Source organism: Myotis lucifugus, unplaced genomic scaffold (genome assembly GCF_000147115.1).
Source record: "Myotis lucifugus unplaced genomic scaffold, Myoluc2.0 scaffold_119, whole genome shotgun sequence".
In the NCBI taxonomy this organism is placed as follows: Eukaryota; Metazoa; Chordata; class Mammalia; order Chiroptera; family Vespertilionidae; genus Myotis; species Myotis lucifugus.
The window spans coordinates 2,085,974-2,100,589 of NW_005871167.1; the positions used below are offsets into that span (position 1 = coordinate 2,085,974).

The 14,616-nt window shown below is 47.0% G+C and overlaps 1 protein-coding gene and 1 long non-coding RNA gene across 5 annotated transcripts in view; one reads left to right on the forward strand and one right to left on the reverse strand.

Annotated features, from left to right (window-relative positions):
- Positions 1-1,813: 1,813 nt before the first annotated feature.
- PIP4K2C (phosphatidylinositol-5-phosphate 4-kinase type 2 gamma) lies at positions 1,814-14,610 on the reverse strand. 4 transcript variants are annotated; one of them, XM_006093561.3, is made up of 10 exons: positions 14,447-14,610; positions 11,782-11,879; positions 11,011-11,107; positions 9,766-9,909; positions 5,882-6,028; positions 5,654-5,692; positions 5,001-5,114; positions 4,351-4,618; positions 4,082-4,185; positions 1,814-3,891 (listed from the first exon to the last, which is right to left on the reverse strand). In XM_006093561.3, exons 1-10 carry the CDS (start codon positions 14,555-14,557, stop codon positions 3,811-3,813), a joined length of 1,203 nt encoding a protein of 400 aa, XP_006093623.1. In that variant the 5' UTR covers positions 14,558-14,610; the 3' UTR covers positions 1,814-3,810. The 4 variants fall into 4 exon arrangements, with proteins under 4 accessions (XP_006093623.1, XP_006093621.1, XP_006093625.1 ...); XM_006093559.3 differs by having other exon boundaries at positions 14,384-14,610; XM_006093563.3 differs by lacking the exon at positions 14,447-14,610 and adding an exon at positions 13,725-13,751.
- LOC106697945 overlaps positions 13,779-14,616 on the forward strand; it is a 2,187-nt gene continuing 1,349 nt past the window's right edge. Inside the window, exon 1 of the long non-coding RNA XR_002830469.1 lies at positions 13,779-14,239. This is a non-coding gene — a long non-coding RNA (uncharacterized LOC106697945). The remainder of the gene's footprint in view (positions 14,240-14,616) is intronic.

Consider the following 14,616-nt stretch of genomic DNA (forward strand, 5'->3'; position numbering starts at 1 on the left):
TTGATCAAATCGGTCATTTGACTCAGGCGTCAGTCATGGGCCCAAGCTAACCGTTGGGTCATTCATTCGCATGCGATGCATGCTGACTGTATACGTCAATGACGATCACATAGCAGACTATAGGCTGGACAGGTAAGTTAGCATTACGTCTGATTGTAGACTAGTCGTCATGCACGGACTGGTCTAGCATGTACGATGTAGACTGATCCTATCTGTCAGTCTGTGTCACACCGTATGCGTTTATTCAATTACTACACTATCCCTGTCCTGCTTATTCTTCTTTCAGTACTTGAGCTACCGTTTGCTCAGGCAGAGATCATAAGATCACGGATACTGAGCTGAACTGCTTCATGCATACACTTTTTGATCCACTGTTAAAGTTGACTGCACTGAGAGACTAGTGGTCATGCTGCCGCCTAGTACAAATGTCGCTCACCCTCTTTGTGGACGGCTAGAAGTTTGGTGTGGAGTCTATCGTTGGGCCAACGACGAGCCTTACGGGGTTGGCGGTCAGCAACATTCTGTAACCCACGCCTCCCTAGAGCCCTTACTCTTTAGCAATCTATAAAAAAATGGAGGCTCCGTCCCGGCTGGGGGGGGGGGGGGAGCGGCGTGGCGGAGCGGGGGTCGGAGGTTACCTCCCCCGGAGCCGCCCCCGCCCGCCGCCCCCTCCTTCCGCCCCTGCGGCCGCCGGGGTGCGGGCCGTGGCGGGGGGCGAGGGGTGCGGGTCTAGGGGGACGGGGAGCCGGCAGGTTGGGGTCCTGCGCGGAGGGCCTTTGAGGAGGAGTCACCGTGACGAGCACAGCGCTGGAGCTGAAATAACCGTGAACCCCGGATAACCGCTCGCCACCCCCTCGTCCGGCCTTTCCTAGGTCGCCGCCGGGCCCCCTCCCAGGCGGGGCTGGTGCCCCTGAGGGCTCTCTCCACAGACACTGAGGCTGGTGCAGAACGGGAAGCCATCGCGTTTGTTAAAACGCATTGGGGTGGGGGTGGGGGGCTCACGTCTATGGTTCAAATAGTTAAAAACTCTCCAAGGAAAAGAAAGCTCTGCCGTTTGGTTCCCACACCAGAGCCCTCTCCGCCCCATCCAACGCCAGCTGCTTCCCTGGGGCCGCAGCGGCCGGGCCCTCCCACCGGCCAGACCTCTCCCCGGAGGTGCGGTCTCCCAGCCTGGCCACGGCTCCGTCCACCACCCCTCCCTTCACGCCCCTCTGGGCGGAGGGTTGGTCACTTTCTTCACTTTCCCAGGACCCTGCTGTACTATTTCTGCCCTCCAGGCAGGACATCTTTCCCAAGAAGCCTGGGGAAACGGAATTCCTTCTGTTAGCTAGTGGGCTGGGAGGCACCTTGACAGGGATAGGGGGTGTGGCCAAGCCCAGAATCCGGGGGCACCTGGGTCACTTCTCAGTTCTTCCTACTCCTATAGCTTAACTTCCATAAAGTTGGAGAATGCACAATACAACTTTAAAAACTTGTTTTATTTATTGATTTTTAGAGGAAGAGAGAGAGAAACATGGATTTGTTGTTCCACTTATTTATGCATTATTAGTTGATTCTTGTATGTGCCCTGACCAGGATCGAATCTGCAATCTTGGTGTACTGGGACGATGCTCTAACCAACTGAGCTACCTGGCCAGGGCCACAATCCTCACAACCTTTTAAGTTCACAGCCATCTAAGTAGAAACCTACATCCTTACTTAGGGGCCCAACACCTTAAAGGTCAGAATTCGTCATCTGGTCCCTGCAATCCTCAGCACAGGCTTCTTCAGAAAAGGAAAAAAGAAAAAAAAAAGAGGCATTTCTGTGAAGGGATTTAGATTCCATAATTTAATTTCTATATAGTGACAGCCATGGGAGTAAATACACAAGATCTTTTGTATTAGTTAATAAAAAAGATGAAAATCAGAAGCAACAAGTGGAAGACCATACTGCTCATGATACATCAGCTACATGGTCAGAAAACCCATTCCTAAACAACAGTTGCTGGTGTCATGGAGTCTTATTGCATTCACCAGGGGAACGGTAGGCTCTGGGCAGGAAGGTATCGTAAGCCCCAATCCTTAACTGGGACTCCTCTTGTTACTTCCTTTGGAGCCAAAGATGGAGGGAGAAAGGGGATTTTTTTTGTTGTTTTTACTTTCATTCTTTTATTTTAGAGAAAGGGAAAGGGAGAAAGAAACTATGATCAGTTGCCTTCCATATACATCCTGACCAGGGATCGAACCCACAACCTGGGTATGTACCCTCACTGGGAATCAAACCCACAACCTTGTGGTGTATGGGATGACGCTTCAACCAACGGAGCCACATCAACCAGGGCAGGAATTCTTCTTTACGACCTCATGACTTCTTGAGACAGATCAGTCCAGCCAGATACAGAGCAAAGAATCTTTGCATCCCCACAGGCCAGTTGCTGGTATCCATCTTTATATTTTTTAAAAATGTAGAAGCCTCAAGGGGTATGGAGGATAGCAAGAAGAATGGCTGCCTTTGCCCCAAACGCATTGGAGGGTGGGGAGGACACTATCTGGGCTCATCAGGATCCTCTGCATTCTGAGAATATCATGCATCCACACCACTATCTTTGGAGGGGGCTAGATGATCGAGTTACAGCTCTGATTCCTCTCTAGGAAGAGAGAGTGAAGATGACTGGGAGACACAGTAGCAATAAGATGGGGTAGAAGAGGACAGAATAACAAATCCAACTGGAAAAGGGGGTTGAGAAGGAGTGGGGGGAGGAAGTATGCTAGGCACACACCTCCAGTGGGTAGAGGAGGTTCCTATACTTGAGACCTCCATTCTCTTGAAATGTCCAGGGTTGACCCAGGTAGAGACATTACCTTCTCCTGGGAATAAAACCTCAGGGATGGGTAGGCATGAAGAAAAGAAAGTTAACATTGGGAATGAACCTTAGACCCCTGGCCTATCATCCCAGCCTACGAAACTGTCACTCCTCCAATGAAGGATTCCAGCGCCAGAAGGGGTGTGTGGTCTTGAGGAGGAGCAGAGCAGTCAACTCCTTCACCTAGCCTTGAGCACTCTGGCCATCCATCTCTGGGCTCCTGTGTCCAGAAGTACAGAGGTGAGGATGGAAGTGGGGTGAGGGAAGATTGGAGAGAGTAGTCCATCCTTGACAGAGACTTTCTCCAGTTTTCTGCATAATCAATCACAAGAGTCCTCTTAGTTGCCACCTCCATGAGGTGCCAGCCTGCTGACCACTCTCCACCCCACCTGTGTGTGTAAGATTGGCCATATCTCATCATGTGTGCATGCCTGCACCCACATCTGTAGTATCTTGAAAGTCTTTCATCCCAGGGCCTACCAGGAAGCAGGTATGCCCCAGTGAGTTCTATAAAGTTATCAGCAAAATTCAGTCACTTAGTGTTCATCCCACAGAACAAAGTGCATCCAGAGTAGTTGCTTGAGCCAGTTCCATCTGTCCAGTCAGGTCCTGAAGACAGCAAACAACCCCCTCCCCCCAGATTCTTCTACTTTTATAGAAACAACAGAACATTTTACAAAAATCAAGGCACTTGGGAGAGAATCAACAGTAACACTCTAATGAAGCAAGCAGACATGTTGAAGGGGAGAAAGAGAGGGAAGAAAACTGGATAAAGGGGAGAAAAGATGATGTATTTCTGAGGGCCAGGAAGAGCCTACTCAATAAGATGGAGTTATTTGGAAGGAAGGAGCCTGTAGCCTGAATTTAGCAGAGGAAGAGAAGTAGTGACCAGAATTTCCATAATTCCCCCCAAGGCTCTCAGAACCCCACCACCTTGAACATAAAGTAGCAGTGACCACGAAATCTCTTAGGCAAAGATGTTGGTAATAAAATCCAGGAATCGCTTAGCATACTGCTCAGGATGGACGGTAGAGATCTCTGCCCCAGCCTACGAGAAGAGGTATGGAACATGGTGTCAGGCCATCCCGCCACTCTTCCGCATTCCTCATCCTCTATTCCACTCCCCACCCTTTCCATACCCAACACTTCATCCTTTTGTCACCCCACTGCTCTGGCACAAGAGACTCTTCCCAAGGAATAGTCAAGATAGGAAAGGAAAGGCCTCCGGGAGCCCTCACCCCATGCTTGACAGTTTTGGCTGCATGAGCTGCTTTCTTCTTGGCATCATACTGCGTCAGGATGTCAATGAGGCCCATGAAATACACCTCCTTCTGGGGGGCCCCTGGAGAGAGTAACCAGCAATGAAGAGCAAGTATAGTCCCAATTCCCTTTCCCCAGAAACCAGTCAGATCTTTGAAAAGCTAACCAGCCTCTCCATCCAGCACCCCAGTCTCTGTCCTACAAGGACTACCCTCCCCACCCTTAAAATTTCCAGGATCTCTCTTACCTTCAGCACTCCGGATGGCGTAGACATCAATGAAGGATTCAAACTCTCCAGGGCCCAGGGGCCGATGAGAAAGCATGTAGCTGCCAATACCCTCAGGGGAGGTGCCATAGGAGCCCACCAGAGCAGGAGGTCCAGTCAGGCCACAGTCCCCATCCCCCTCTGACTCCACCTCCCGCACAGGCCCCTCCTCCTCTGGTTCAGAGCCACGAATTATGTCATGTATGCCCAACAGAAGGCTGTAGTCCATGATCTTCAGCTGCACTAGGAACTGAGACCCCAATGACAAATCAGATACCCAGAAACTCCCTCCCCAATCCCAGGTACCACCCTTATACCTCCCACAACCCCTGAATTTCTGGGGCCCTCCTGGGAAAGGAAGTGTAAAAATTGAGGGTTGGTAGTATACCATTGGCCTTTAGTACCTACATGTCCCGGTGTCTAAAATCATCCTTTTAGCTCATTCCAGCCACCCCCTCCATGCATCACTTCTAGGGGGTTTTCATGTCTCAAACCCAACTCCCTAAATACAGAGAATCCAAAGAATAAAGGGAAGGGGAGGAGTGCCCTCATATTCTGAATGGAGAGACAACTACCCTGAGGGGAGCAAAAAAAGAAAACAAAGCCATTTCCCAGAGCACCCCAATCATCACCTCCACATCTCTCTTTAGCTTCTCTAGAAATATTTTCTTCTCCTCTTCACCAATATAAACTTTCTGGTTCTTGTTGAGAAAGTCCATATCCTTAAGGGTAGGCAATTCCTTAACCTGAGAATAGGTAAAGGGATATTTTGGGAATATATATCTCTTCCCCAAAGGTCTCAGAAAACCCTGCTCTACCCAGGGCTCTGTCTCTAACTCAGTGATCTCCACACTGGGATGCTGACTCAGAGTCTGTTCTCGCCTGCAATGTTTTCCCCAGACTCAGCCACTCCAGTTGTACCCCAAATCACATCCTACTACTTTCTCTTTATGGTTTTCGCCCTCCAACGACTTTTCTTTCTTCTTATTAAGGAAAAATAGCTGCTTGAATAGGAGAGCCCAGAGTGGGAGGTGGAGGTTAAGCATTTTGCTCTTCAAGTCTGATATCCTCACCCACCCCCAAATCTTGCACAGGGAATAACCAATGACAAAGCAGCCATTCCCACTTTCCATTCCACACAATCCAGGGATTGGGACAAGTTTACATCTCTCTTCTTTTCATCGGTTTAAGATGAGAATCAATAGCTGGTAATCCCTTCCTCTTTATCCTAAGAAGATCCCTTTCACCTGCCTTCTCCCATTCCTCACCCTAAAATTAGTATTACCTTTTCTTTATCGCTGGCTTCCCGGGACACTAAGGAGCCCTGTGGAGAGACCCAACGACCAAGTTAGCAGAAGTGGCTAAAAGAACAGTCAAGATCCAGCTCCTAAGAAGAGTATTCAAACCCATAGCATTCTTTCCTTTAAAATAAATCATCTAGAAGCCTCCCTGGCCCTCCCCACTCTCAGGCCACCAGGAGCCTCCCCCTCCACCCTATCTATACTCTCTGTACCTTGAGGTCATACTTCCTGTGCACAGGAAGACGGTGGCTAAACATGTTGCGCATCACAAGCATGTAGCTGTCTTCATTGTCCACACTAACTCGGTACATCCCCAGGAACTGGGGCAGCAGCGTGTTACCATGGCACTTCACAATGTACTGGGTAGAAGAGAGAAAGAAATGGGAAGAGATTGAGCAGCAGGTATACAATCAGTTTAGGGATGGGCATTCAAACACTATCATTCCAGACTGAGCAGAAAACTTCAAATAGAGAGGTTACAAGGTCAAAAGTGGTGGGAGCTTTCTAAAGATGCCCCTGGTCATCTGTGAAGTTTCTGAATACTCATCTCCTCAGGTTGGTCATTTGCATAACTAGACATTATATAAATTATTAACTTTAAAGTACCTTCAATTTTAAAGTACCTTCTCTTATTTCATATTTATCATTCTTTCAGATGGGGAATGTAGGTGTCATCCTTATATTAGACCTTCTTTATATGCAAATGGTCAAAGAATTAGAAATTACATCTGTTTATCAACAAATTGATTTTATCCAGATCAATGTTTCTTGGTGTGCTAGATTCCCCTAGTAAAAATGTTTGCTTGATGGCCTATCATTTGGATTCTTAAAAAATTATTCCTCTTTCACCCTGGCTGGTGTGCTCAATTGATTTGAGTGTAATCCCATGCACCAAAGGATTGCAGGTTCAACTCCTGGTCAGGGCACATACCCAAGTTGCGGGTTTGATCTTCAGTCAGGGCACATACGGGAGGCAACTGATTGATGTTTCTCTCTTACATCAATTTTGTCTCTCTCTTCCCCTCTCCCTAAAATCAATTTTAAAATATTATTCCTCTTCTATATATTTTTTTATTGATTTCAGAGAGGAACGGGGAGAGAGAGAGAGAGAGAGAGAGAGAGAGAGAGAGAGAGAGGGAAACATCAATGAAGAGAGAGAATCATTGATTGGCTGCCTCCTGCATCCCCCACACTAGGGATCGAGCCCGCAACCCGGGCATGTGCTCTGATTGGGAATCGAACAATAACCTCCTGGTTCATAGATCAATGCTCAACCACTGAGCCACACCGGCCAGGCAAAAATTATTCCTCTTTCAATGCTTCTCTCTCTCAGTATTACTACCTATTTCTCTTTATAGCCAACCTCTCAGAAAAGTAGTCAGCAATCAATCCACTTCCTATCTCTCATTCATACCTCAAACCAGTGAAGTCAGATGTATACCCTCATTTCTCCTCTGAAATCACTCTACTCCTCCTTCCTCCAAATACCTGTTGCCAAATTCAATGAATATCTAGTAACTATCTTGTATCAACTGAATGGCACTTTATACTACTGACCAGTCTCTCCTTAAAACTCTTCACCCTCAGTTCCCATTAGACTACTCTTCTGATTTCCCTCCTCTCTGTCCTCAAATCCTGTATGGAATGAAGTGGAGCATAATTACAAGTGTCCACTGATCCTTAGTCTTCTTTAAAGGATCTTTTCTCTAGTTGCTCCTTAAGGTTCTGTCCTCAACTTTCTTTTCATTTCACTCCACACTTCATTTCAATAATCTTATCTATACTCATGGCTTTAATTGCCACCTCTTCACCTATAACTCTCAAATCTAGACTTCTACTCTAATCCTCTTTCCTGGACTCCATTTCCCAAACACTTAATGGACAGTGATATCTGGATCAACTGCAGAAACCCCAAACTCAACATGTCTAAATCAGAACTGTCTTCCTCCAAAAACCTGTTCCTTTTTTCTGCTTCCAAGTGTTAGTGAATGAGCTTCCTGTCCCCCCTAACTGGGAATTTAGAGGTGCTTTTGCCTTAATTCCCACAACTCTACCTTTCCATCTCCATTGCCATTGTTCCTCCAGGCCCTTGTCATGTCTCACCTAGACAATTATAATTACATCCTAACTGGTATCTCCATTCCTAATAGTCCTCCCTCCAATTCATTCTCTAAAATGCTGTCACATGGATATTTCTAAGTAACATACATATCACTCTCCTGCAAACCACCTTCAGGATCAAGTCCAAACTCTGTTGTTTATAAAACCCTTCACAATCTGGGTTCTGCCTAACTATTTTTCCACAATACCATATCCCAACCACATTGAATTTCTTGCAGTTCCGTAACCCTAAACTCTCTCATGCTTCTGTGCCTTTACAAGTGCTGTTTTCCTTTGCCTAGCACATTGCCCAATGGTTAGTCCCTACCAGTCTTTCAAGAATCAACTACTGTGATACCCCCTCTAAAAAAAAAAGTCTCTTTGAGACGGCCCCTGTGAGGCTGAGACAGCCCCTGAGAGGTTGAAACGGCCCGTGAGGTTGAAATGGCCCCTGTGAGGCTAAGACAGCCCCTGTGAGGCTGCGCCAGTCCCTGGGAAGCCGAGAAAAAAACCACATGATCTCACTCATTTGTGGATAATAAAGACCATTATAAACTGAAAAAAATAAAAATAAAAATATTTTTAAAAAGTCTCTTTGAGCCTCCCTAGTATATTTCCTTCCGCCAGTGAGCTGGGATGCTCTTCCTCTGCACCCCCCGGAGCATTCTGTACCTACCTCTACTATTGTACACATTTTGTTGCGTGCTAATGCTAACTTACTGGACTCTGCCAATAGATTAAGAGATCCTCAAAGGCCATGACCATTTCATTCACCTCTTTCTCCACAGCCCAACACAGGGTCTAGCAATGAAAAACATTCAATATTTGTTGGATAAAACAAATATTCCTTTTAGAGTTTTTCATTTATTCCTTGTTCATTGGTTTTAGTGAGATTTTTTTCCTTCATTAGAAAGACATTCAGGCAGTGTGTTTTTTCTTTCATTATTGTTATCTTTTTTAAAAAAAAAAAAATGTTTAATCGTCAACCAAGGATATTTTTGTTCCTTTTTATTATTGATTGATTGATTCATTCATTCATTCATTTTTTACAGAGAGGAAGGGAGAGGGATAGAGAGTTAGAAACATCCATCAGCTGCCTCCTACACACCCCCTACTGGGGATGTGCCCGAAACCAAAGTACATGCCCTTGACTGGAATCGAACCTGGGACCCTTCAGTCCGTAGGCCGACGCTCTATCCACTGAGCCAAACCAGTCAGGGCTTATGGCTTTTTAGAGAGAGAGTAAAGGAGAGAGAGAAACATCGATGGGCCACCTCCCATATACTTCCCGACCAGGGATCGAACCCACAACCCTTTGGTGCACAGGACAACACTCCAACTGACTGAGTCACTGGGCTGGGGCCAGGCAGTGTTGTTATCACCAAAATATTCCACAAACTCCACATGCCAGGTTAAGCTAATCAGCCACAATAGCTCCCTAATCCTTTTTAGGACTGGATATGATCATGGCTTCTACTTTCCAGTTTATCCCAATTGTGTACTTATCCTGGTTTTCTCCCCAAACTGCATTTATTCCAGATAGTATAGTTGGTGCTAAAACTTCACCCAATTATAAGTCTATAGTTTAGACTTTGATATACACGTGCACTTTATGTATCAATCCATAGTGGTTTTAGATCGTAAGTACTAAAATGAGAAGGAACATGGTCTAAATTCTTCTATTTAAACAAACACAAATAGCTATACAGAGGCTCTTTTTTTTAAAATTTCTAGTTTTTAAAAAACATATAATAAAATAAAAATAAAAGAAACCCACACCTGAAACTTATATGTTCATGTTGACCAATGTCACCCCAATCAATTTAATAAATTAAAAAAAATTTTTTTTTCAATTACAGAAACAAAAAAACATGGTGTCGAGTACTTCTTGGGAAGCAGAATAGGTTGTAAAGGAGGAAAAGGGATAGGAAGTCTCCCTGTGTGCTCTGGCAGCTAAGCTATGATTAGAGAGAGGAGGGAAAAAATAAGGCCTCACCTGGTGGTAGTTGGAGAGGTTGCTATGCATGTCAGCAATGTCCTCACTGGATACTTCTTTGATGACCAGAGTCCGATCATAGGAGATAAGGAAGCGACCATCGCTGCCTTCACTTTCACTTGGGGGACTTCGGGTAAGAGATACCTGTTAGAGACACACAATAAGCCAGAGACTCTTTTCTTCCCCTTTTATATGGAGATGCAAGTCATAGGATAATGCTCAACTGAATATGTCTGAAAGTAGATAAAACCCTGGCATAACAGGTTGAGCAGGGTTTCTTAATCTGGTGTCTATATAGGGACTAAAAGTGGTGCAAAAAACTTTTTTTTAATCCTCAGCTGAGGACATGCTTTTTTGGGGGGGAGAGAGAGGGAGAGGGAGAGAGATAGAAAGAAACATCAATGTGAGAGTGAAATATCAATCAGTTGCCCACTGCATGCACCCGAACCAGGGATCAAACTTGCAACCTGGGTACGTGCCCTAACCAGGAATCAAACCCTCAACCTTTTGGTATACAGGATGACACTCCAACCAACTGAGCCACACCAGCCAGGGCCAAAAAAAATTTGTTGTTGTTAATCCTCACCTGAGGATATTTTTCCATTGATTTTTAAAAAATATATATATTTTATTGATTTTTTACAGAGAGGAAGGGAGAGGGATAGAGAGTTAGAAACATCGATGAGAGAGAAACATCGATCAGCTGCCTCTTGCATACCCCCGACTGGGGATGTGCCCGCAACCAAGGTACATGCCCTTGGCTGGAATCAAACCTGGGACCCTTGAGTCCGCAGGCCGATGCTCTATCCACTGAGCCAAACCGGTCAGGGCTCCATTGATTTTTTTAGAGAGAGTGGAAGGGAGGGAGAAAGAGAAAGAGAAAGAGAAAGATCAATGTTAGGGAGACACATTGATTGCTTGCCTCATAGGCCCTGCCTGGGGCCGGGAACCGAGCCTGCAAATGAGGCACTGTGCCCTTGACCAGAATCAAACCTGAGACCCTTCAATTCTTCAGTCCGAGGGCTCTATCTACTGAGCCAAACCCGCCAGGGCTGAAATTTTTAATGTATCTACATTTCCCCCCCCGTCAAGGTTCATAGTTTCAGCAGATTTTTGAAGATGTCTGTGACAACAAGGTAAAGAATCATACTTGCCAAGGCTCTCATTTCTCCAAACATGGCTGTCACAAGGCTTCCCCAATTGTTAAGGAGAAAGGACCAACCTCAGCCCATAATAAACTCTCACCAAGTAATCCTGGTCATCAATGCCAAATCGATCACGGAGGTTCCTGAAGACCTGGGGACAATACTCCTTGAACTTGAAGTGACTGGGCAGATTTTCCCTGAAAAGGGGGTTTTCAAGGTTAAAAAAAAACCAAAGTAACAATATTACCTTACATTTATGGAGGGCTTGACAGTTTACAAAGCACCTTCCCATATATTACTTTATTTGATTCTCATAAAACCCTTGTGAGGTCCTTTAAAGGTATAATATCCCTATTTGATAGAAGGGGAGGCTATGGTTCAGGATAGTTGGGCGACCTGCTTAAGTCACCTGACTAGTAAATGACTAAGTAGAATTAGGTTCTACTGCCCATCCAAACAGCAGCATTTCCCAAATCTCCATCAAGTAAGAGACATCCTAAAACTGGCAATACGTGCCACTTTTCAGAATGGCATCTTCTGATACTAGGAGAGTTTAAAGAGATTTTTTTTCCCCAGGGAGTCCCTATCAGAAACTAATGGTAATGGCATCCAAATGAATTTACTCTATGGAATTGCTAGGCAGGAGACGAGATAAACTAGTACATACATATAAGGGTGTAGGGGACACTGAAAATTATTTTAATGGTTTCTTTGCACAATACTGAATTTGTGCACTGGGAAGGAGGTTAGACAATACAACTTGTAAGTTGCCTTCTAAATCTAAAACCTTCAACTCATTAAATCTTAATTCTTAAATTATTTATTCTTTTCTACAAAGACTGATGTGAGAAGGGTAGGACTTCCCACATACCTGTGGAAAAGGTGATTGTTGACCTTGATCTTGGAGCTGGCCTTAAAGTCATCTGGCAGCAGCATCACAGGGGGAGGCACCTGGCTGAGCTCATTGATCTGATAAGCCAAAACAAGAATGGGGAGTGAGTGAGTAGGGGTGTAGAGAACTACTCATACACTGTGTCTGGGCAAGAATCAGAAAAGGGCAACTGGGCAAGCGTCAGAAAAGGGCAACTCAAACCTCATTCTTTTAAAAAACACGCTCATGCATTCACTTGACAGAGGTGAGAGAGACTGTCTCTGAGCTCTTCTGCTGCCCAACAAGGACTGCAGTGAGCAATCCTCACACAGAGCCCCTCACACTCCCGCCCCCGAGGAACTTCATGCTCACAGCAGTCATTTTATATCAGGCAAACCCTGTAAGCAACTCAGGACTATTTTTAAAGCTTGAGAAATTCTAGAGAGAAAAAAATTTATCCTCAGCAGACCCATGACAAACAGTTCCATGCTCCATTAAAAACAAAATAAAAGGCATTTTTAAAAGTACACAAGAGAGTTAATGGGACTCTGAGGGGTCAACAGCAGCAAGAACAAAGATGTCCATAGCCTTCAGGAGGCATCTCCTTACAAAGAGGACCAGTCCTTCCAGACCACTCTGACCCAGTTCTCTGCAGGAGGTCCCACCTGCCTAGGTATAAAGTAAAAGAAGAGCAGCTGATTTAAGAGGGAAAGTCAAGCCAACCCACAACCAAAGGATGGATACATCACATGCTTCCTCAGCCTCCAGAATCAGCAGTCTGCTGATTCAGGGTGGAAAGGGGGTTCCTGAGAAGATGCGCCTTCTCCCCAGTGTTGCCACGGTATCTTTCACCCACCTTTAACAGTGCACTTATCATATGCCTAATCGCTAGTTTATGTAAATTCCCCATCTAGATTGTGAGCTCTTTCAGCACTAGGACCAGTGCTAGGTGCCTGCATCTCTGAGCTGCCTAGCTAGCAAAATGTTTGGCACACGGTGGTCTCTCAGTGTTTATTAAATGAATAAAGGGGATGCCTTGCCTATCCTTACTTGAGCATCTAACAGAGGTTATGAAGCGAAGTCTAATCTAAATCCCATACACTGCCGTGAAACCCAAATCCTCTTATCCTTGGTAGAAAAGGACAGATCACAGTCCTGCAGGGGGAAAAAAAAAGCCACTTGAGATTCCCAGCCTAAAATTCAGCTATCGTACTTCATGTCCCCTCTGCCATCGGCTGTAATAACACAGGCTGAGTCATCACTAAGACATATGTTCAAAGAATTTCTCCATCCCAAACACTTGAAGTAAATGTGTGCTGGCTGGAAGGCAGCATGTTGAGGCTAAAGTATATAGACCTAGAGAAGCTGAGGCAGGTCTCATGTGTAATTCCCTCAATTCTTAGTAAAAGAAAACCCTTCTTGTTAAGCTTCCCAAAGGGATGGATGAGTCACCTGGAAGGTACATATGAGAGGCGGCCCCACCTCTATCAGCCTTGCCCAGACCAAGTACCTTAGACTGATAAGACATTACCACCCAGGCAGCTGGGAGCAGTCCACCCAGCCACAAATGCAAAAGGGAGCTGACCCCAGACAATATTTTAAACCATAAATTAAGAATGTGACAAAAACTATATTCTTCCTCAACCCCTTCCAACCTCCACAACCCTGCCATACTGTAACAATTCAAGGAAGCTGATTTATAAAATACTGCCTGTCACACGCAAGGTCACTGCATCCCTCCCACTCCAGGTCGAAGAGAAGGGTGCCATGGCTATGATTCCTTCACCTGAGGTATCCTCAGCAAAGGAGCAGCACTGGCCGCGCGGGCCTCCTCCCGGGTCCCAGGCACACCCTCTACAGCAGTTTCTAAAGTTCACCACCACGGTGTCCCCATGACCAGAGCTTCTCAGCCCGCTCTTTAGTCCAAGAGGACCCCCACTTACACCAAACACCATCACCCCAGCCAACAGTGGGAATGCAGTTCAGACCACAGGCTGAGTGCGCGCAACCACGAGGCTCAGGGAGGGGTAGCTTCTCTGAAATGCTGTCCCTCGGAAGGGAAAGGAAGGGACAGCAGGATTAGAAGGTCCGGGAAGCCTGGAGCTTCCCGCAAAGCCAAGGTCCCAAAGTCAAGGACGCCAGCTGGAAAGGGAAGTGAACGATCCCCCCCGATCCAGCTCCCCTCCCGGATCCAGCTCCCCTCCCTGCTCCCCTTCCACACCCTCTCCCGGAGACCTCGCCACCAGCCCAGGAGACCACGCCCCCTAAAGTCCTTCCGGCTGGAGCCGGGGCCGGCCGGTCTCCGCAGCCCGGGGCGGTGGCTGGACCCGGCAGGGAGGCCGGGAGCTGGAGTCCGGGCGGGGAAGGCGGAACTAGCGTGGATGAGTGAAGGGTGGCGAGGGAGACAAGTCTGCGGAGAAGGAAAAAGTCTAGAGTGAGAAGATACCGCTGGAGGCTGGTGAGCTGGGAACAGGGCAGCCCGGCGGGGAAAGTGGCAGCTCGAGGGGCACCGGAGACGGGAGCCCGGAGTCAGGGGCGCCCCGAGGCGCAGGAGCTTGAGGGGTTCGGACGGGGCTACCGGGGGGCCGGGGCCGGGTCTCACCGAGTGGGCTACGCCCCACAGGAACACGCCCACCAGTGGGTCAGCCGCCCGGAACACCTTCACCTTCTGCTGCACGAAATGCTTCTTCTTGGTTTTGGAGGCGAAGCCGAAACCCTGGCCGGGGGCCGCTGTACTCGCCGGTACGGTGGCCGGCGGGGCCGAGGAGGACGCCATGGCCTCCCGCGTACCCGACCCAGGGAAACCCGGAGCCGGCCGCGATCGGGCTCCCGACC